The 20,829-nt window shown below is 47.6% G+C and overlaps 1 protein-coding gene across 1 annotated transcript in view; it reads right to left on the bottom strand.

Moving 5' to 3' along the window:
• The window catches only part of BRINP1 (BMP/retinoic acid inducible neural specific 1), an 86,698-nt gene that overhangs the window by 40,008 nt on the left and 25,861 nt on the right, over positions 1–20,829 (bottom strand). The window contains exon 2 of the mRNA XM_058853682.1: positions 18,470–18,737. Coding sequence (XP_058709665.1) covers positions 18,470–18,687 — 218 coding nt within the window. The 5' untranslated portion in view covers positions 18,688–18,737. The remainder of the gene's footprint in view (positions 1–18,469; positions 18,738–20,829) is intronic.

The raw sequence follows: 20,829 nt of genomic DNA, 5'->3' as shown, positions 1-20,829 counted from the left end.
AGCTGCTCCTGGATCCATCCCCACGTACAGGAGAAGCGATCTCGTACGGAGCCGTCTTTGTGCAGCTCTGATACTCCTCCTGGTTTAAGTTTTTCCCAACAGGAGGTGCACTGGGTATTCCCACAGCCCTGCCCATCCCTCCCTGCCCCACTGCTCCCTGTCTCTGGAAGGGCAGGTGGTGCCTGTATTTAGAGCCTCAATCTTCCTGGGCACTGGACCGTGCCCAGCGGCGCACTCATCACCGAGGCTGAGTTTCACTGACTGATTGTTTTCTGATTCTGTTTGGCATTTTATCCTGCCTGCATAGAAAACTTATTATAAAATCGTATTTGTGTTCCATAGATGATATCTGTGGCTCACTGCAGCGGGAGTGCAGAGCACGACAGGCAGAGTGGGAGAGCAAGGTGACAGGGACTGAGCTGCAGTGCAGCCCTGGCGCTTGCAGGGGACTAAACAAGAGCCCCTTGCTCAGCCATGGGTTATCCTGGGGGTGGGATGGATGGGATATCTGTTAATAATCAACTGTTGTGATTCTCCTGGCCAGGTCCATGCCACATGCCAGAAAAAAATGTTCTAAACACAGAACAGTTTCATGGTAAATGACTGCAACAGTCCCCACTGCTATTAAAAATCTGTTGGTCTTTCTTCTAGGTAGTCCCAGCTTAGAGCTGCTGTTCATTTGTACCTGTATAGAGTCCAACAGGCAGTGATAGAACCAGAGAAAATTAATATTTAGGATTTTGGTTGTTCCTTGTGTTCTGGGAGCAGTCAAGACTTGGGAGATGCAGAGTGCAAAGAGAGCATCCCAGAGGTTTAGGATTTCACGGTGTCCTGTGATTCAGGCAGAAGAACACCCTTGGAGCTGCACATGGCACAGAAATGGAGGTGACCATCCCTTCCAGCCATGGGTTTGCCGTGTTCCTCCCATCTCCAGTCCCTGCTCACCCCCCAGCCATGCTCAGGGGGTAGGACTGGTGGCATTCAACCTTCCCCCCCTCAGCCTCTCTCCTGGGGACAACTAAACATGCAGACTCACATTTTGCCCATTGCTTGCCCAAAACAGGAAAGGTGTCCACAGAGAAAGATCAAGGAGAAAAAGGAAGTTTTGCCTCCGGAGAAACAACTACACATGGTGCACTGAGCTTCTTGGAGAGGTGGAAAAATGTTCCAGCCTCCTTCTCTCCAGAGTTGTTTCTGCTCTCTAGAATATGCATTTTAGGAGGGAGCTCCTCTATTTCCTGAGCATAGACAGAGTTGCTGGATTTTCCTGCCCACTTCAGCTAAAAACAAGAGGTGTCCCCTTGTTCACAAGCTGATCACAAGATGCTGGTGGTGCCAGAGGCTCCATGTCAGTGGAGCTGGCCATCTGGAAGACACCCCATGTATCTCTCCATCTCATTGACTCTCTGTTCCATTTCAGCCTCAGCTGAAATTGGATCTTTTATCTCTCCTCCCTTGCCTGGGACTCTTATTTTCCCCCTCTTACTGTATCTGCTGCTATTTATGATTTATTCTCGGTCGCTGACTTATTTAATGCTGCAGAATGGTTGGGATGATGGTTTCAGTGGACAGTGGAAGACAGCAGAGGGATCCTGTCCTTTACCCATCACAGAGGAACTGACTGAACATGTCCCAGCATTGCAGGAGATGGAAATCCCACAGCAGCACCCTGAATTCCTGACTGCCCAGTAGTGAAACTCCACAGTGCCTTGGAGCCATCAAGGGCCATGGTTATCAGCAATCCTGATTATTCTGAATCGGGAAACCAAAGCAAGGAGCCTCCAGGATGAGGAGTGAGCTCGCTCCTCACACCACCTTACTCCAGAAGGACTGAATGCCCATTCCTGAGCTGGGATGTCACACCTGCCATTGTACAGCCTCCATCCAGGCTCTGGAATGGCCACAGGTCTCAGAGGCTTTCAGGAGCCCCTGGGATGTGCAGCATTCAGAGCAGGGGACACAACGAGTGTCTCTGTGAGGTCCCTTCCTACACTGGGGTTTTTTATCACGCGAACGCCACGCTGCAGCTGGCTCTGGGAAGTCTTCTGCCCACACACTAAATAAATTCTGGTGTGGTGCTCTGCTTCTCTATGGAAACCGTACCCTGCATTTCTCTCCATAGGATTTTTCTCATTTCAGGCTCCATAATAAATTAACGAGAAGATGTTTTCTTTACACCAACCATAGGAGAGACACTTTTCTGTACTCGATTAATCTTTAGTGATCTATATTAAATATTTATCTGAAGAAACGAGGCCTGTATTGCAGCAACATTTTCTATTATGAGACTTTATCATATCAAAAGATATTTTCCTGGTGCTGACTCCTTCGCCTGTACCCAGCCAGCATTTCCAATGGAAGGGTAACTTTTTTTTCCCCTTTCTCTCCCAGTGACCTTTTCCCTCCATAACAAGCTGCTGATATGTTAGGATTTACTGGGTTATAAACATTTTTTATCGAGTAGGAGGGAGCTGAGTGATTTGGCACCAGCTTCCCTAATAAAACCCAGGGGAGAGGCTGCGATGTTTGACTCCAATAAAGGCCTGGAAGGAGCTGCAACCTTCTGGGATGCTGCTCACGAATGACAAGGGGAGTCAGGGAGTGTCAGTCACGTCGCTTCGCTCTGCTGAGGCACTTTTGGAAGGAGTCCAGCTCGCTGGCACAGGAGAGGGAGCTGGGAGGGACCTGGTAAAAGACTGCTCTGCTCTCCCCCAGTATTTCTGAAATCGTGTGATTTATCACATGGAGCAGTGAGCTGGGAGCCCTAAACCCTCTTGAGCAGCAGCTGCGAGGTGGGGAGACATTAAACAGTTGAGATCACCCAGAAGGGATGAGGACCTTGGGTGCTGGGGTCAGACACAGGCCCTGCCAGAACTCAGAGAACTCAGATCACAGCTTGATTTTGGGTAAGTGGATGGATTTTCCTACCTGAGGTGGACCTAGCTTTGGCTGGAGATAATCAGAATTAAGGCTGATCTATTGAGGTAGTGCCAAAAGGAAACCCAGATGAAATATTCTGCTTTTTTCAGGTCCTGAATAAATCCACAGCAAGAAGAGATGGTCCAAGTTCACCAAGAGCTCCCAACCTTCCACATCTCTGCCTCCCAAGGGAATGGAGCTTTAACTGGTCAATAACTAAAACACCATAAACCTGAATAAATCAACTCAGGACTAGATATACACACATTATAAATGTTTAGTTCTGATGATATATGACTGAGCTGTTATTTTGACAAATAGCTAGTGAATAATATATCTGATGAACTGCATAATATTTTACTAATGATTAATTTATTCATTCCAAACAAACAAACAAAGCCCAGCCTTTTTTTTCCTCCACTATCCTAAAGAACTCTAATGGCTGCAAAGAGCTTTGAGATCCCTGGATGAGCTGTGTCTATTATTCCTCCTTTTATCATTGTGTATTTCTAGTGATTTATTACCAGGGAGAATAAATTCATGGCTTATGTTATGGATGTCCTCATTTCAGATTGCAGCAGATCCTGTTTAAAAATTCCTGATTTTGCAATGCCCCCTAAAATCTACAGGAATTTGGTACTTAGGCAGTTATTTACCCACATGATGTGTTTAAATACCTTTTTTTTTTAAATCTGGGCCAAGCTTATCTGTAACATTCTGAGTGGAGAAATGTTGTTTGGGATACTGTCCCCAGGGTTAGTCACTACAGGATATTTACTACAGGACAGAGGTCTGTGAGATTTAGTTGAGGATTGCCCTGGCTGTGCTTTTCCCTCTCCCTCGCTCTCAATCCCATTCAGAAATACAATTTCTGTGGGTTCTCAGAGAAGATAAAGGACCAAAGAGCAAGAGCTCTTCCTCAGAGCTTTCCTGTGAGGGCGGGCTGATTGATTACGGATCAGAGGCTGCTCCAGCTTCCCTTCCTAAATGAAAAATTGAGAGCTCTTAAAAATTGAATAAAATATGCCGTTCTGAGAAGGATTTCCACTGGCACGAGCACAATAGGAGGTAGTAGCGAGTTGCTCAATATTTCTGTGTGCGCTGGCTAATCCTTTACTCCTCAGTCCCTGTGCACTCTCCCCGTGGCACCTGAGGATAACTCATCTGTAATTGGTAAGGTCTCCAGTTCTGCGTCTCCAGACAAAGCTAAAATCGCTCACGTTTGGGAGAGCTCCAGCTTCAGCTGTGGCTGGAGCTGCCCAGGAGAGGATTCCTTTTAGTAGCTACTCTCAGGCCTGCAGAATCTGGCTTTGTTCCATGCTGGAAGAATCTGGAACAGCTTGTAATGTTTTCACTAGACAAAATTTTGTCAAAATAGCTCGTTTCTTAGATCTCTTGCTCTCACCATAGTCATTGGTGACCAGAGAGGCTACGATATCAAAAATATGTTGAACCCAATTCATCAGCCTGAAACACTCTACTCCTAACAAAATAAAGCATTTTGACAAAACCTTACTGTGAAGAAAATGTTTTTCTGCCTCATCGAGACAATTTTATTGAGCCTAAAATACAAAGACTTCTCCATTCTGTTATTTGTTTTCCTCCACCCTCGTAGAATTTCATCAGTTCTGCTCCTCTTTGGTGCACAATCCCAACCACTATGAGTGAAAATCCTACTTCAGTGTTACAAACACTTGCAAGACCTTGACAGGGAGCTGAGATCCTTCTGTGCCAGCTCACAGACTGCCACTGTGCATAGAAAATCTTTTCCTCTGGATGCTCACTCACAATTGTGCAGGAGATGGTCACCAACAGAGCTGATATATTCAAGGGGGAGATAAAGTACTGTCTTTTTTAAAGACCTGATCCAAATATCTCAGTTCCCCAGAGTGAAAACAATAAACTTATTTTTATGACTCTTCTGCAGGAGAAAATTAAGTCCAAGTACAGTTGGCAATTATCCTGTAAGCTTATTATATAGCAGCATTCAGCCTCTTGCACACTCTTGGTTCCTCTATTTTTACATGCTGGAAGAGCTGGTAATTTCTGTCCCTTATTACAGAGTCATTTCACAGGGAAGCATTCTCAGATTTCATTTAATCCACTGTAGGCTGTGCAAGATGCTGCAGACACCTCAAAACTCAATGGTTCTGCGGGCACAGAGCCATTTCTGGGTGACCAGCAGAGCCCTGTTTGCTCTGTCTGGGTCTGGCTCCTAAAACAAAACAACACAGGCTGAGTAAACCTGCTTGGGAAGGCAAGTGATGGTGCTGATCTCTCTTTATCACACCAGCATCCCTGCTTTTGTGTCTGCAAACATCTCAGCAGTATTGCTGTGGACGCCACACCCCTGGAAGTGTCCAAGGCCAAGCGTGGAACAGCCTGGTCTAGTGGAAGGTGGCCCTGCCCATGGCAAGGGGTTGGAACTGGTTTATTTTTTAAGATCCCTTCCAACCCAAAGCATTCTGTGATTCTGTGATGAATAAAGAGCCCATTGGTGGTGTGCATACCCATAGAAATATTGGAACTATTCGTTTCAACACTCAAAGGCTTTTTTTTCTCCCTTCGGATCAATCCAGTTCATCTGAGATCATCAAACAATTAGCAAAACTGCAGTTGTGGCATTGCTAACTTAGCCACAAGTGTCTGTTCCCTGTGCAATGCTGTGGTAGGATGGAAGATTCTGGAATATATTACTCTCTGGGTTTGCAGTGCTATTGCTCTGTGGCCTGCTCTCCCCGTTTATGCATGCTGAGGAGATTTGCTATTATGAATCGCACCACAAAACTACCTTCAAACTCAAATTTAATAACCTAAGTATTATGAAGATCAATATTATGGCTATTCTCATTCATATGATTAACATTAATATAATTTGGGAAAATATTTATGCTGCAGCAGTGACTGGAGACCTGGATTAAGAGGAGATCCTCAGCAACTCCACAGAAGAAAAGACACCATTGTCTCCAGATGAGCACTGAAATGCAATACTCCATCTCAGAGTCTCCATGGGCTTGGATATTTTATGTAAGTTACCTAATAAGATAACAAACCAGCCTTACAATCCCTACAGCCACACTGGTGACAGTTTGAAAATCATGAGTCAAGCTCAAAAAAAGAATTAAGAGATTGATTTTAAAATTCATGAGACTTTTAAAATCTGATAAACTTCAGGGGTTCTTTTCTTCTTTTTTTTTTTTGCCTTCTGCTTTCTGAGTATGTAGGAGTCGTATTATCAAGTTTTCCTCTGCAATTATGAGGGCCGTAAACTTACTTTAAAAATTGAGTTGAGACATTTACATAATCACAGGACTCTGAAAGTGTGGGCTTTGAAGAGACATTAAATAGTCTTGAGATACAGTTCATCATGTGACTTGGCAACACTCACTGCTGAACAGCACAGCACAGACTCCAAATATCAAATACTCCCAAGGAACAGAGAGGAGCCTTTTATGGGTGGGAGTGGGAAATCTGACACTTTCACAGTCTGCACATGAATGGGGGAGAAGGGGAGGAAAACAGGGGAAGGAAAACAGGGAGAACAAGGAGTGTGGGACTATTCATTTCTCTTTAATCAGAGATGAAGCTAAAAAACTTCTTGTCTTATTCCTATATTTCCTGCTTGCTCTTCACCATGCAACACACGCTGTTCCCTGTGTACCAAGCTCTCTGATTAGCCTAACCCTGGCTGTGCACCTGCTCTCCCCAGGGACAGCCCCAGATATTTGGAGGGGAGTTAAAAGTAATATTCTTTCTGGGCTTTTCACTCCAGCTGGAAGCTAACACTGAAATATTTAATGCTGAATACTCACTGGGCAGGTTTGCCTTTGCTGGAAAGGAAATAACCAGTATGAGAGAAAGGGAAGGGAAAGCAGAGTGAGCTTGGGTGGGGGTACATGGGCAATGAAAACACCTTTCAGGGATGCAGAGGCATAAAGAACCTTTGCTCTCCTGACATAACACAGCTTCTTCCACCTGCAGGTTGCCATGGGGTGGAAGTGTCCCTCACTGCTCAGTGCATCCTCACCCAACCCAAATGCCCCGAGTGCTCTGTGATGTTCAGATCCCAAATCAGTACTCAAACCCAGCCCATGCTCCAGCAGAGCTGCCAGTCACTACCAGCCCATGGAAGCTGTGCTTGCAGCTTGCAAAAAGGCACTTTTGCTGCAGGAATGACAAGCTCCAGGTGTCAGGACGCTTCACTGAGTCAGGGTCCCCAGACTGGTCCCAGCTGTAACAGGGAGCTCTTCCAGTGGCTTTTCCATGACACTCACTCAGGGCAATGAGAGGTTGTTGCAATATCAGGGATTTCAGAACCTCCAGACCCTGGTGAGAGCACAGCCATCAAACAGGCTTCTCCTTCAACAAGCCTTCTGAATCCCTGGAACATGGAGAGTATCCAGAGGCTTTTCCTTAACTGGTCACTAAAATGCCTGGTTGTTCCTCACCCCTGCTGAAACTGGCAGGAGAAAGCACAGTGTGGGGTTCTGGGCCAGCAAGACACAAGGGTACACTAAAGGCATCCCTACAGTTTGGGCTAAGGAACTCCAGGAGGCAAAAAACACCTCCTGCTTCAATCCCAGAGCAGAGAAACTCCATGCTGCTGCCTAAAAAGTGCTGCACACCACTGGCAGGTTCAGCCAGGCAGCTCTCACACCTCTAGATGTTTTTCCTGAGCAGGGGCTGTGTCAGTGTGAAACCTGGCCCTGAAAAGCTGCAGGACAGCCCTGAGCAACTTGATCTCATGCCCATGAAAGGGTGCCTGGACTAGAGGATCTTAAAAGTCCCTTCCAACCCAAGCCTTTCTAGGCTTCCACAATTCTATTTAATTCTGTCATAGCATAGCTTTTCTGGAATCTCTCTCCAAAAAAGCTCTTTCATTGCAAGCAGAAGCACAAGCTGGCCTGACCTGATTGAGAATTTGATGGAATGGCTTCCTCTCCCCGCTGCTCACCCCTCTGCTGGGAGCCATCTGCACATTAAAGCAGATGTTGGTTGCACTCAGGTCATGTTTCCAAGCTTTCTTTTGTAGCCATAAGGACTAGAGGCTCTTCCCTCCCTGCCTGCACTCATTTCTTAATTAAAGCTTAAATTCTGATGTCGTCACATGACTGCAGGGGCAGATCCCCAGGCAGGCATTAGTGCTCTGTGTTGTCAGTGGACTTTGATTTAGAAGCATCACAGATCCTTCAGAGGATCCCATCCCTCTGGAAGCCCCAGCCTGGCCCTGCTGGCAGTGCCAGACCTCAAGGCTCCCTCTCAGTCAGGTTTCAGAGGCTTTCCCACGCCACAGAGCGTGGGGATGGGAGCATCACTGTCTTCTTGGAATAGTGGTTCCAGAGCCAGGCAGCTGCGAGGAGTCTGGCAGGGAGGGAGAATGAGGAGGAGGAAGAGGAGGAGGGGGAGGCAGCGGCTGCCAGCGGCCAGCACTGCAGTGCCTCAACCCAGAGCGCTGGGTGGGTGTAAAACCCTCCCTACCCATCCCCTTTCCTCCCTCTCTCCGTGTTTTTCACTTGATGGGATGTATTTAACCAGGAAAAAAATAATTCCACGGTGAAGGAAACCTCATGGCAGCTTCCTGTAAATATTTTGTGGCCGCCGTGCCAGTGCTGGAAGAGTGAAACTCTGCAGGTGTGAAATGGGTTTGGTCACAAGAGCTCCCAGGCTTGGCCACCAGCAAACAGAGCCTGGTGCAGAGCCCTGGCAGCAAAATGGTGCCTCCACCAGCCCCATGCCTTGGGGCAGAGCAGCTCTCACCTGCCCAGGGCTGTCCTGAGGGAAGCTGGGCTGTGCCAGCACACCTGGCTGCTGGGGCAGCTCCTCGCCGGGCACACGTGGGCAGCGGCACAAAGGAAGCGCTGGCTCTGCACAGGAATATTTGATATTACACTGCCTGCAGAGGAGATCCTGGCACAAAGGGCTGACCCAAACCCTGCTGCAGGCAAAGCTGATCCCAGGGTTTCTTTGTGTCCTTGGGTTCTGTACCTGCTCTTAGCAGCTTAGCCCAGGAAAGCTGCCTGCATGGCTCCGGCTGCCCTGGTGGGACACATCTTGTTCCATTTACAGAGCCTGGTGGGAAGCAATCAGCAAAAAAGAAAGGGAAAAAAAAATACTTTCTGGAACCCAAGGGAAACATTGGCAGGATCCAGAAATATAAAAAAAAAAAAAAAAACCCAAAAAAAAACCCCACAAAAAAAACCCCAAACTTATAATTCCTTTTCCTTGTGCCAGAACAAAATTATTCTGTCTATCTAACAGGATGACTTCTTAATTTTAATGTAACAGCTTCTCTGCTGAAATAAGCATCTGCCTGGTTTGAAAACAGAATTAATAAGATTATTCAAAAAAAATAAAGAAATAAAAACAGCTAAAAATATATATTTTTAAGAAAGAGAGTTAAAGCTTCTCTTTGCCTTGTTAGCCTTTAAAATATGTTCCCAAGCCACTGGACCATAGTCTGCTGCTCTGGAGAAATCTGGGATGAATGTGCAGAGTCATTGCTGTCACAGCATGCTGGGAGCAGCCCTGCTGGGCACAACTTCCACTTGACATGTGGAGAGGAACAGTCCCCACCATGCAGGAGGTCTCCAATGGGACAGCATGTGGACATCCTTGTCCAAGCCCAGCAGGATGCAGATCTCTTTGGAAAGGTTCAGTGACTGAAATATTTCTGTGCTGCTTCTGGGATTCACTGGGAGGAGGATCAAAATATTTCGTTCTGGATGGAGAAGGGGACTTTTCCTGCTGGAAGATGCAGCTCTGGAGATCTGTGCTGGTGCCCGGCCGATCCAGCTCAGAGCTTCCCTGGATCAGCAGGCAGGGCAGGCAGGCACTGATCTGCCTTTCCAGGCACACAGCTCACAGGAGAGCTTTTCTCCAGAGGAACTGGTGTGTCCTAACAGCAGGAGCATCATCAGAATGTGAACTATCAACTGCTTTTCCTCCACACCATCCCCGTGGCCTGGGCGTGCAGGGCTGCCCTTCCCCGAGCCTGGACACATTTCCTGCTCCCATTTTTCAGCAGCTCCAGGCATATCAAGGGCTGGTGCCACTCATCCTTCCTCTCACCCTCTGTTCTCCAGAGTATCAAGGAGAAGGAGAGGTGTGTCCTCATGTCAAGCCCTGCAGCTGCCAGGGATGGTCCCAAGCCCTCACCATTCGAATCCAAAGAGAGCCAGAGCAGCTGCTCCTCCAGCCTGAGCAGGGCCAAGTTCTGTGCCTGATCAGACACCCCAGGACAAAGCTCTGCACAGCTCAGCCATTCCCTGCCAGCCCCTACTCCTGCCTTTTCTCTGCTCATGCAAACCCACGAGAAGCTGCACATTTGCAGGGAGTTGCATTATGCAGGGGAGGTAACAGCAGCAGTCCCTGCACTGCATGAAGAATGAAGGCTGGGGCTGAAGGAGATGCTGTGTGATGGAATTGTCTGGTTTAATGCCCATTACTGAAGGGATCCTGTTTGCCAACTGCTTTTAGAGATGCTGAGACAGGAATGTAAATTGTGGCTTTCGTAAAGTTGCATAAACGTGTAGTAATGTCATTTTTAGATGAGCATTTACATTGAAGACAGCACTAGGAGGCTTCATTGTTTACATGCACTATGGAAATGGATTTCAGGTTTTGGTTTACACACATTTATTTACACGGCATTTACTGATTACAAACCAATGTACATCACTCGTTTACAGGCACAATATAAACCAGGGAGATTCTGTATTTTTGCCTGTATGGATTTCCATTGCTCATCCCACACAGAGAAAAGAACCTGCTTTCATCTCAGCTCCCTCTGTCCTTCAACTGCTAAAAAATCCTTGCCTCAGACTGGAAAACAAAAGGACTTGATGTCCCTTTTAAACACATGGCATAAAACCCTAATAAGAAAACCTTGTCAGTGGAACTTCAGCACAACTAAAAAAGCCCAAGTGAAGATTAAAAGGCCTAACAGTGCCCATCAATTCATACCTGAGCTAAACATCACCTTAATGCTGCTTGAGAGGAACGTTCACGGTGCTTTCTTGGATGCTTCAGACACCCAGCCAAGTGGAACAGGACTGAGAAGCTGCCAGGGTGTGTGAGAGAGGATCTGTGAGTGCAGCCTGGCATGCAGTTTGTCACTGTCACAGCAGCCAGGTCCCAGCACCCAGGGAATTTGGGAATTTGGGAGTTTCATTTGGGAAGCACCACGAGCCTCCCCAGGCACAGCTGCGTTCCTGCTGCCCGTCTTGGCTCTCACTCCTTCGCCCAGACGTGCTGGGGAAATTATTATTGGTTTTCTTCTTTATTCTAAGATGCTGAACCCAGGGAAAATCAAAGCTGGGCCCTGGGGAGTTTCAAGATTTCAAAGTCACAGAGTGAATAAGGACATCAGTCTTGTTTTTTTGGGATTTTTTTCAGTCCTTCCCTAACTCAAGGTTATAAAAACTCCTTGCAAATTCAAGCTGAAGAACGAACAGCTAAACACAAAACACTCAAAACCAAAATGTTCCTCTTCTGACATTTTTGAAGTGGCACTGCCTGAATTCATGTCTTGAGATGAACTTTAGTGCCTTAAAAATTGAAAAAAAAAAAAATAAAAAAAAAAAATCACTGGATTAATAAAGTGAAAATAAAGAGCAAAGCTAAAAACTTTCACTGAGCCTGAAATGAAATGTTTTAATTTTGTCATTTTACTGAAAAGTTGAACAAACATCCATTTCATATCAGCCCATTTTTAATGTTATTTTTGTTCTGTACAACCACTGAACCACAAAATCAATTCTTTGTACTGCTCGAGTGACCAGTGGATTAAATTCAATGCAATAAAGAGAAAACAAAAACAGTCAATGAAGAATGGAGGGAAGAACAGCCTGAAAAGATGATGAAAGCAGCTCTAATAGATATTGTCTGTGCCAAAACTTAGCACAAGCAAACAACTTCACAAGGCCTCTGAAAGAACTTTAATGCACATTGCTGCTGGAAAGAGCCTCCTCACCAGTCCCTCTGTCACCCTCCATCAGCACAGTCCTGTCCCTTTGCTATCCCCTGACAACAGAATGAGTGAGAGCAGAAAGTGTTCTAGTTAAAAATTAACTTTTTTTTTTCTTTTTTCTTTTTTTTTTTTTTTTTTACACCTGTCATGCTGTTTTTCTGCCAGGTCAGTTCCTCAGCTCTGGAAATCACAGGTTTGTATGAATCTGCCTGGAAGTTCCAGCTAGGAAAGGCCAAGCTTCTGTAGGTTGGAGTAAACTTCAGCCTGGAGAAAAGGAGGCTTGTGGGGACACAGCTCCCTGACAGGAGTGACGAGTGACAAGAGGAAATGACCTCAAGCTGTGCCAGGGGAGCTTTAGGTTGAATATCAGGAAGAATTTATTTTTTTTTTATGGAAAGGGTGCTCAGGCCTTGTCAGGGGCTGCCCAGGGAAGTTTGGAGTCCAAGGAAAGCCTGGACGTGGCACTCAGAGCTCTGGGCTGGGGACAAGGTGGGGATCAGGCACAGCTTGGACTCAACCTTGGAATTCCTTTCCAGCCAAAACAATTCTGTGATCTGTGATTCTGCTATAAAAGCAGCCATAAAACCCTCACAATCACTGACCAGCTCGGCCAGGCCCAGTGCCTGATGGAAGAGTCACATTTTGCTTTTGCTCAGAACCACTAAAGGCTGTCAGTGCTCCCAGCCAGGGCAGGCAGCCACACAAACCCTGGTGCTGTGTGTGCAGCTCTGGGCACTGCTGGATGTGCTGGAACACATTCTCCAGCCAATAAATTGGTGAATTTACCTTGAAGTCAACAGTTTCACGTATTTATGTCACAGAGAATCTGGCTCATTGTTTTTAATTTGTGGTGCCATAAAGCTTTGAAAGTTTTGTGAGACAGTTTTGTGAGACCAATCTTTTTTCCTCCTTTCTTTATTTTATTTTTTTTTTCCTCTAAGGGAAAATTCAAGCAGCAGAACAGCATATGCATTTCTAAGTCTGTTGTAGCCCTTGCTATGTGCACAGCAAAGATCCTGGCTTCAGGATCCTCCTCTTCCTCTTCACTGAGGGAGTGACACATTTAGGGAGCACGTAGCTGCTCAGATTTGTGAGTTCTCTAGGACTAAATAAAAATCTCTAGTGCAGCTGAACGCATTCGCCAGTGCAAATCCCTTTATGAGCACAGAGTTTAGTGTCCACTCTGAATTGGAGAAACGGGGAAATAACAGAAATGTTGGTTAGATGGAACCCTGGGGGTCCCTAATCCAACCTCCCACTTGAAGCAGGACCAGCTCTTGAGCACATCAGCTGAGGCTTTGTCCAGACAAGCCTTGAAAACCACCAAGGATGGAGACACCTCTCACCTCTCCACTGACTTTTCCTAGACCTGCACTGCTCTCCTGAGAAACAACATTTTGGGAGAGAAAAAAAAAAAAAAACATAACCAGCTTTTTTCTCCCCAGGCAGCATCCCAACCAATTTCTGTCCAGCTTGTGCAGCCAGTTACTCCCAACTTTTCCTGTCTCAGAAGCTCCTTTCCCTTTTTATCTGTCTGGGACCTTGCTGTACAGAGTTTATGTGAGCAGCTGGCTCTGTCCTGTCACTCTGCAGAGGAGGGATGGGGCAGGACTGGCTGCTTTGCTGTCACCTCCCTAAGTTTTGAATCTGCTGGTGAATTTTAAGCAGACCTGACAGAGGTCTCAGAAGGATTCTCTATTTGCAGGTTTCATGAAATTAGGCAGCCTCTAACTGGTCCCACTGCAGGAGAAGTTACAAGGCAGATCTCCTTTTTATACCCCAGGGTTTCCCTGCTCTCTTACACAGAGAGCCAGATTTCCCTGTCCCCACTGTCATTTCAGAAAATGGAATTAAACTCCCACGCATGGAAAATACTCACTTTTCTTCTTGCACATGCACATTCCACTTGCAGCCCCGTGTGATCATCCATTTTATATTGCTGTTGTCCCTTATGTCCAAACATCTTGCAGCTTTTAATTAAGTCTGCCCAGCAATGCAGAGCAGGCAAGTGCTGTCATCTCCTCATCTCCCCTTCTCAGGGGGTGGGGAGGGAATTGAGACATACAGAAATGAGCTCACCCACAGCCACACCACGAGCCCAGAGCAAAATAATCCAGATCCTGCCTGTGTCAACCTTCTGCCTCTCTACCTGTGGGCTCCTCTTTGCAAGGCACTGTGTCCTGTCCCTGTTTTCCATAGAGCTGGCAGTGGCAGCCTCTCTGCTCAGCTGGATGAGCCCATCTCACCTTGCCCCTCTTTGCCTCCCACCTCTGACACTGCACAAAAAGCCTCTTGTTTTGGTTTTTTTTTAGGAAACTTTTTTGGTTTTGTTCTTTATTTGTTGTTGTTTTTGGGTGTGGGTTTTTTGTTGGGTTTTTCTCTTGTTGCTTTTTCTAGAACTTGCTTCAGCTGAGCAGCATCATCAGGGAAATTCCTCTGTCAGTGCCTCTGCCTGGCAATTTGCATGGAGCATTCCAGTGCTCAGCCCACTTTTTGCTTTGCCTTATAGCTAAATAACTTCTGAGAGAAGGAAAAAAAAAGGACAACATGACAACATACTTCAAAGCAGTGGGCTGAAGCTGTTAACTGTTCAGTGGTAACGGGGATGTTTTCTGGTCTGAGCAGGACCCCAGTCCCAAAGCCAAGCTGAGCTTCATCTGTTTTCCAGCCTTCCTGCAGTACCTCGTACCCAAGGCTCTCATGACTAGGAATAACAACAAGGAGGGTGATAATGAATATTCAGACATCCCACAAACCACTCTCAGCATCTGCCATCCTATCTGCATTAGTACCAGCGTGCACAGATAATGATCAAAGCAGCATTTTCCTGCCAGAGGCCCCCCTAAACCACCCTTATTAGTATGAATCAATGCTGACTAATGTGCTTCCCTAATGCAATTGTATCCATTCTTTCTGTTCATGATTTAATGTATAACATCTCCCCCTTTGCTTGCCTTCCTCCTAATGCCACATGCAAGGTGTGAGCCTTGACTGAGGGTACCAGGAAAATCAGTGATCCAAGTTTTACAAGAAAGAGACCTAAAATCCAGGGAAATGAAATGCATGGAAGGAGGGAACAAGCCTTCAGAGGCTGTAACAGTGAACTGGCTCTCCATGCTAGGATGCTAGACCTGGATCCAGGCTTCCTGTGAAAGATAATATCAGCTCTGAGGTTCTACAGCAATCCTGCTTATGCAGAATATAAAATAGCCCTGCTCACTGCAACAGGCTCTGTGCCTGCTGCTGACAACCTCTGGACTTCAGCAGTGATGGAATGAGGACTCCTCCATGATTTTATGTTGCTTTCTCTTTAGCATCACCTGCAAAAAGGAGAAAATTCTGCATTTTGCCCTGTGCTGCTCTTAGCACCAGCAGTGCCTTTGCCTTGGTGGTTTTCCAGTGTAAATGACACGATCCTAATGCGATGTGTCCGTGTTCCCACACAGCAGGGCACAGGGGAAATCACCACTAAATGTCCAACAGTGTTTCAATTAGGGATGGGTGAAGTCCTCTGGACTGATTTCACATCCTCTCCAAACCCTGGGTCGCTGTGGCTGGTTTGAGATCTGCTGCCATCGGCCTTGGGAGAGGAGCAGGGCTCAGGCCAAACTTCACTCAGCAAAATCACAAGTGCCCCAAGGAGCTGCCTGACAGAGCAACAAACTAAAAACCAGCCAACCTAAAAAAGTATGGGAGGAAAGGGGCATTGAGGGAGAAGATTGCACAGAAAATTCCCATGCTCCATATCAGCTGCTTTTCTAAGGAAAGGAGTGATATCCTTAATGCAGGATATGTGCCTCCCTTGGGCTACTCTAGTGCAAAGAGCAATTGAGAGGCATCTTTTGGTAGGAAAGAGGCTTCTATGCTGGAATTAAACAGTTGACAAAATCCCAACAGCTTTACAGATTCTAGAAGTCAATTTAAGGAGCCCACAAAATGAGATTTTACCCCTGTGGGTTTCAGTAAAACTGAATGTTCTGGGGGAGTGTGGGCACAGTCTAGCTCTTAACTGCGAGAATTGGCTGTGGCTCCACCAATTCTCCATAGCCAGACTGAGTCTGATATCCCCTTCAAAAATGCATGGGCTCAGTTTTTAAGTGACCAATTCTGCCAACAGGGCCAGACATTAAAAACAAACAGCCCTCCAGCCCCCAGCCAGACTCCCAGCTGATGGTTCCATCAGCCCTACTGAGGCACACGAGGCTTTCCCCTCCTCCTCAGCTGACCACAGTGGGAGCAGGTTTGTCCCAGATCTGTCTTTCCAAAGTGCTCAGCTCCCAGCACCACAACCACCACACACATGACTGGCATTCCCCAAGCACCCACTCCCTCCTTCAGCTCAGGGCGTGGTGTTTGGCCATGAGATGCCCTGGGTGCCCTTGCAGTCCTCTCTGAACTTTCTCCCGAACTACCTGGACTGGATTTTGTCTGATTTCCAGTTTTTTTGGGAATGGTGACTTCTCCAGCACGGTCATTATCTGCAATGCCCCTCTCAGACACCTCCCATGCACACAGAATGCTGATGCCTGTTTTCTCCCATGCTGGAAGGAGGGCGTTGTGCTCTCCACCTTCTCCTCATGTCTTTCATAAATGCAATACTCAGCAGAAACAGAGGAAATCTTTCCACTTCCCATACATAAAGTTCATCCTGAACTGAGGTAAGGCTACAAATCCATATTAGTTCCCTACAAACCAAAAGGGAATTTATTCCTTTCCCCCTGACAGGTAAAACAAAAAATCACAGGCTGCACATGCAAACCAGGTTTTGGCTCCTTTATACAAGTGGAGGAGGTAAAGCTGTGGCACAGGCTGCCTGCTCAGGGTGTGAATCCTCCATCACAGGAGACCTTGCAGGCTCCCCACAAACCTCTGTCAGACGTGACACAGGTATGTCTGAGCGTGCCTTGGGGAAGAGGCACGGAGTAAATGACCTCTCAAGGTCCTTCCAGACCCGTTTCTCCGTGATGCTTAGAGACAGGATCCCAGGCTTGATGGATCTGTGGCCTGACCCACAGTGACAGTTCATAGCTATGTCTGAACACATCCATCGTGTGCCTCTCTCCCCCCAGCCCCTGCAGACTCCGTGCTGGCAGCCTGGGCTGCACAGCTCTTTAGCAAAGGGCAGAGCCGGTGCCAGAGGCAGGAGCAGGGCAGGGATCTGCAGGCTGGGTCACTGTGTGCCTTGGCAGGCAGGGCAGCAGGGCAGCTGGGCAGAGCACAGCCAGGGAAAAAGGCTTTTGAGAAAAGGCATCTCCTCCACTGCTCTGTGCACAGGCAGTGAGACCTCGCCAGTGGAAGAAAGGCAGAACAGTTTTCACTTTTTTTGGTCTGTCTTCCCCCTGAGTAGTTTTGGAGGGGACAAGTCAGGACAATATTTTTAACCTGCCCTTGCTGCTGCAAGGGGAGGGGGGTGCTGCTCTCCCTGGAGGCCACAGGACAAGAACAACTCATTTTTCTTCCTCATTTAGAGCTGATGCCTCACACATCTCTGTTACTCTGCCTCTGGCTCCGTGCCCACGGGACAGCACTCCCTGCACACAGGTGATTCCCTGTGACCCCCTGTGACTCCCTGTCATTCCCTGTGACTCCCTGTCACTCCCTGTCACTCCCTGCTCCCCCATCCCCACATCCATGTCTCCACAAGCCCAGTGCCATGGGCTGTTCCCCAGCATTTCCCTGCCCACCACTTTGCATGGCTGTGTGTGCAAGTGTCTCTCTGAAGCACAACAGGACCATATAATTATGTAAATGCACACATGGCTGGGAGAGTTTTTCAGTCTCTTTGGGTTTCAGCACCAATCTCCTGACACTTGCTGGCTTATTCCCGTTCACTCCAAAGTGCTTGCTGCTTTAATAGGATGTTCATGTGAGCACCCCAGCTTTTCAGATTAAAATGAAGAGGAAAAAGTGTGGTTCTAGATAGCACAGCTGGCAAGAAGAGTTTGAAACAAGCAACAACTAAGACTTAAAAACCTAGAAGGCAAAATGAAATCCAAATTGTGCCTATTGTCCGTAGGTGTTTTTAACTCTCTGTAGTTTTTTAAACCAAGATCGCAGTTCTGGGGCCAAGTCCAACTTATACATGGAGATAAATCCTCCAAGGATGCGTGGTAGGCAGCACACAGCCAAGGCTCCTACACAGCAGTGTGAGAACTGTCACTGTGACGTGCGTGGTGACATCTTTATGTGAACCTGCAGCTATTGGCAGCTCCCATGTACGAGTTTGGTACAGAGGCTTGGGCTGTCCAGAGCTCCATTGATTTGAAAAAGCTGCTTGGGAGCCTGCCTGTGAACTGTCTGTCACCACGAGTGAAGAACACCCACCCCCTCAGCTCCTTTTCATCTCACTCTGTGCTGTGCACATTGCCATGACACCGCAGCGCCTTCATCTCACTATCACAGCACTCCACGCCAGCCTTTGAAGCGATTTGCATTGCCAGCTGAGGGCCACGGGGATCCAAAGCAGCATTTCCAGGTGGAGTAGGGACAATGGTGCATCTCCCATCCACTCCCAGCCTGGAGCCCGTGGGAACGAGCTCCCACCACCTAAAATCCCCCCCGAGCCTCTGGAAGCCGACGTACCTGTATATTTTATATCTGGTTGTAAATCCTTGACGATGTCTTTCCACAAAGGATAAGTAGCTCCGTGAGTGGTGGAAAGGCCCCCTGTCTGAAATAAGCCAATCAAACTCCTTGGAGACATGTTGGTTGGTAGCAGCTGGGTCCTGGTGGGAGGGCTGTATGAGTATATGGTCCCATATAAACAGGAGGTAGAGGAACTCAACAAGCCTCCAGTTCATGCTTTTCTGTCTGCCTTTTTCCTCTCATTCTTGCTCCATTCTGTGGAGTCCTGTTGGAAGAGAGAGGGGACAGGAGGAAGGGGAGAGAGAAAGAGAAATGGAGGGGAGGAGAGAGAGAAAGAGAGAGATTAAAAATGCTCTGATCCTTTGACAACCTTCTCTCAGGGTGAAAACAGATGTGAAAAATCAAGTTTTAAAAGACTTCGGTTTGCCCGTGTTACAGCTTAGAGCATTTGGCAGTGTTTTATTCATGTATTTAAGTGGTGCTTTTAACCTCCTGAGCATATATCACCTTTGAAATAACCAGGTCCTGACCTGAGACATCCTCACCCCAGCTTCTCCATCATTTCCCTCGTGAAGTTCTCCAGAGTGCTGCGAAGGCGAGTGAAGGCCGGGCGCAGGAGGTGGCTGCACCCCAGGCAACAACTACCCCTTTATTGTCCCTTTAATGCTGTGCCAGAGAAACGTGTCTCCTGCTTTCATGTCTCTCTGATGATCTGTAATCCATACTCTGTGCAACCTGAGCAATCTATAAAGACCCAGCTCTTACTTTCAAGTGCTGCCAAAAAAAGAAATAAAACAAAATAATTACCCAGGCTTTGGCGACGAGCACACACGGACACACAGGCACACACACACACACACACACACACACACACACACACAGAGCTGTGAAATCCTGCCAAACTCTGACAGATAAAAACATCCTCACCCTGCTTCCCTGCCGGGGTGTTGGGGAGGTGTGTGTGGTGCAGGGGATGGGGTCTGTTGTTATTTCAGTGATGCTGGGATCTGGAGGCTCTTCCCAAGATCAAGGCTCTGCAGGGTGACACTCTGAACATGCATATCCACCAAGGGAGAGCAGCAGAGCCAGGCTGGGGACAGCCCTGTGCCGAGCCAGCTCCTCTCCCAGGCATGTGACAGGACATATGATGAGTGGGAAGGCAATCAGGGGGTAAGGTGCCTTGCCAAAGGTTGCTCAGCAAGCCATGGATACAGCTGGAAGGGAGCCCTGCTCTCCTGACTCCCATCCCCGGCTCCTCAGCCATCAGGCTGCTGGCACCGTGCCCCAGGTGACAGGTGAGGGACCTGCTGAGCTGTCACCCCGCGCCCAGGACGGTCCCTGCTGCTCCCACAGCACAAGGTGGCTGCTGCAGCAGCTCAGCCTGTTGGGTTGTGCTCCTCACACCAGGGATTTGCTTGGAAAAAGCCCTCTCCACGCTCACAACTTGTTCCTCCTCCAGCCTCCTGGGCTTTGTGGAGGGAATGCCAGCACTGTGGGCTGGCTGTGACCTTAAGGCTGCTCCCCCAACTCTGGGAGCAGAAGCTGTCCTCAGGACAGGTGATACCCATCTGTTTCTGCAAAGTACAGTGCACAGATACTTTTTAATGCAGGAGAAATGAGGCAGCTCAGAGCTCTGCCACAGTGAGATTTCATGCTGGCCACCAGCAGCGATGGTCTCTGCTCTGTGCTCTGCTGCTCACACCAGCCAAGGCTCACACACAGCGCTGGGAGCGTGGCACACCTCCAGCACACCTCCCTACACTCAGCAAAATCTTTTCTTTCTGGGAATTACAAACTTTTAGAGTGCTCACAGAAGACTCAGACTCAAAACCAGGTTTTGTTGAGATGTACAAAGACATCTCCTCTGCTCCAGGAGCCTTCCCTGGAGCGTGGCAGGGCTGATCCCATGGCAGTGAGTGTGTGAGGCTGCTGTGCAGGTGGGCTGGAGCCCTGGCTGTGCTGGGGAGCTCAGGAGCCCTCTCAGTGTGCCAGAGTGTGTGGGAGCCTGCACGTGTGCACAGCATGTGTTCCAGGAGCTGCAGCACTCCACAGAACCGAGTTGTGTAAGTCTGGTTAAAGATGACACTCAGCTGTTGCATTACAGGAAGAAATGGGGAGGAAGTAATAAAATATGGGAAAGTCAGTCAATGTTTGATTTTTCTGTTGGTCCCACATAACTTCTTTCTAATTGCAGATGGAATATTACTGTTATTAAACCTGGTGGTACCTGCAGCTCCTGACTGAGGAGGTTGATCTTTTTCTGGAGACATGTTTTTAACATCAGCTTTCACCACTGGCTCCTGTTTCACAGGAGTTCTCAGGGCTTAGTCCCTCACATCACACAAGGACCAGCTCAA

The sequence above is a fragment of the Poecile atricapillus genome, chromosome 20 (genome assembly GCF_030490865.1).
Source record: "Poecile atricapillus isolate bPoeAtr1 chromosome 20, bPoeAtr1.hap1, whole genome shotgun sequence".
NCBI lineage: Eukaryota > Metazoa > Chordata > Aves > Passeriformes > Paridae > Poecile > Poecile atricapillus.
The sequence above is the reverse complement of the archived record's forward strand: the minus strand, read 5'-3'. Positions and strand labels throughout refer to the sequence as shown.